Below are 1,823 nucleotides of genomic sequence, written 5' to 3' on the forward strand. Positions count from 1 at the left end.
ATGACTCACGGGCTTCAACTCCCAGAATTCCTGAGCCAGCATGGGGGAACTATGGCCCCTTCATGACTCCTGGACTTCAACTCCCAGAATTCCTGAGCCAGCATGGGGGAACTATGGCCCCTTCATGACTCCTGGACTTCAACTCCCAGAATTCCTGAGCCCGCATGGCTCAGCTTGGAAGCCTCTCCCTTTCCCCTCAGCATGGCTGGCTCAGGAATTCTGGGAGTTGAAGTCCACCAGTCATAAAAGAGCCAAGGTTGCCTACTCCTGCCATCGGGGCAGGGTCAGAAAAGTCAAGATGGTGGGCACAACCGTGTGGCTGAGTCCTGCCCCTTTAGGCTCGATTTTTTCTGACCGCTTCTGCAGGAGCCCATTTGGAGCTGAGCTGAGCGAGGCTCTGGATCTGTTTTGGGTGGAAGATCCTTTCTCCCTGCCGGCCCTGCTCGAGTCTCTTACCTTGAGTTCCACGGGGACAAGAGCACTTGTAGGTGTTGAGCAGGTCGATGCAGGTTCCGCCATTTTGGCAGGGGTAGGAAAGGCACTCCTTGATCTCCTCCGAGCAGTTCCTGCCATGGTAGCCGGCCACGCACTGCAAAGGGACAAGCAGACGCCTCTGAGCATGCAGGGAAGCCGGGCGGTCCTGCCACAAGCAGGGCCGGGGCATCTGGCTTTGAGCATTAGCTGGGAAAGGGAGGAAGGGCCCTGTGTCCCTGGCCAGGCACCTTCCCAACCTGGCCCTGGGTGGCAGGTTGCAATCCTCCCCTGCAGCCACGGAAGCCCACTAGCCCGTATCCTTCCTGGGCGGGAAAGCCTACCTCGCAGGAATAGCCGCCCAGGTAGTCCGTGCAGGTCGCCCCGTTCTGGCAAGGGTTCGGGGAGCACTCGTCCACTTGCTCTTCACAGTAACTGCCCGTGTACCCAGGCTGGCAATGGCAGAGGTGGGTGTTGCCCCTGTCCACGCAGAGCCCGGAGTTTCTGCACAGGCGGGTAACGTCCAGCCCTGGAAGAGCCGCAGAGGGAGGCCATTAGACACGTGTGGCAGGCCTGGACGGAGCAGGTAGGCAGGGGCAGGACAAGGACCAAAACACAGTGTCCAGTCCCAAGTCTGGACAAACCCTTTCTTCCTCTCCTTGCACTTTTTGTGGTCTCCGGCCCAGGCCACCCCCATCCTCTCCATTCCTTCCTCTGGCCCCTCGCCGCCTCGCCCAACGGTGGAGACAGGAGGATTGACCTCAAAGCGAGTTGCCTGGATAGACTTACATTGGAACTCAAGGATAAAAGTGAAACTAAGCACTACAAAATCTGGGAACAATTTTACGATCGGATAGATGACAAGAGGGCAGCCAAGACAAATGTATAGTGTGAGAATAAAACATAAGATTATAGACAAATGTATATTTAAAAGATAAATAAATATACAGAAATAAGGGGAAAAGTGTTAACATTATATTATAAATAGCGAGCAAAGCTCAAGAACTATATGTCTATAGGAGTACTAATATTACTGTAAAGCAGTGGTTCTCAACCTTTTTAATGCCGCGACCCCAACCGGTCGTAAGTCGAGGACTAAACCGGTCGTAAGTCGAGGACTAAACCGGTCGTAAGTCAAGGACTTTCCCTGCCCGGGAGCGCCACGCATGCGTGGTTCCGCCCCCTGCGCCGGCCGAGGCGTAGCTGGCAAGCGGCAGAGACGGAGCAGGCCGACCACCAGCTGGCCCAGCCCAAGGGAGGTAAGGCACCCGCCGGAAAAGGGGGGAAAAATGGCGGACAAAAAAAATGGCGGACAGCCTTGCTTGGCGACCCCCGTGAAATGGTCGATCGAC

General features: G+C 55.8%; 1 protein-coding gene across 1 annotated transcript in view; it reads right to left on the reverse strand.

Moving 5' to 3' along the window:
• Positions 1 to 1,823, reverse strand: part of LOC107297076 (neurogenic locus notch homolog protein 1-like) — a gene marked incomplete at both ends in the record, with an annotated part of 83,538 nt that overhangs the window by 4,964 nt on the left and 76,751 nt on the right. Inside the window, 2 exons of the mRNA XM_015826434.1 lie at positions 457 to 589; positions 816 to 1,000. Of these exons, the coding sequence (XP_015681920.1) occupies positions 457 to 589; positions 816 to 1,000 (318 nt within the window). The remainder of the gene's footprint in view (positions 1 to 456; positions 590 to 815; positions 1,001 to 1,823) is intronic.

This window comes from Protobothrops mucrosquamatus, unplaced genomic scaffold, assembly GCF_001527695.2.
Source record: "Protobothrops mucrosquamatus isolate PMUCROS unplaced genomic scaffold, P.Mucros_1.0 scaffold3133, whole genome shotgun sequence".
NCBI classification, from domain to species: Eukaryota; Metazoa; Chordata; class Lepidosauria; order Squamata; family Viperidae; genus Protobothrops; species Protobothrops mucrosquamatus.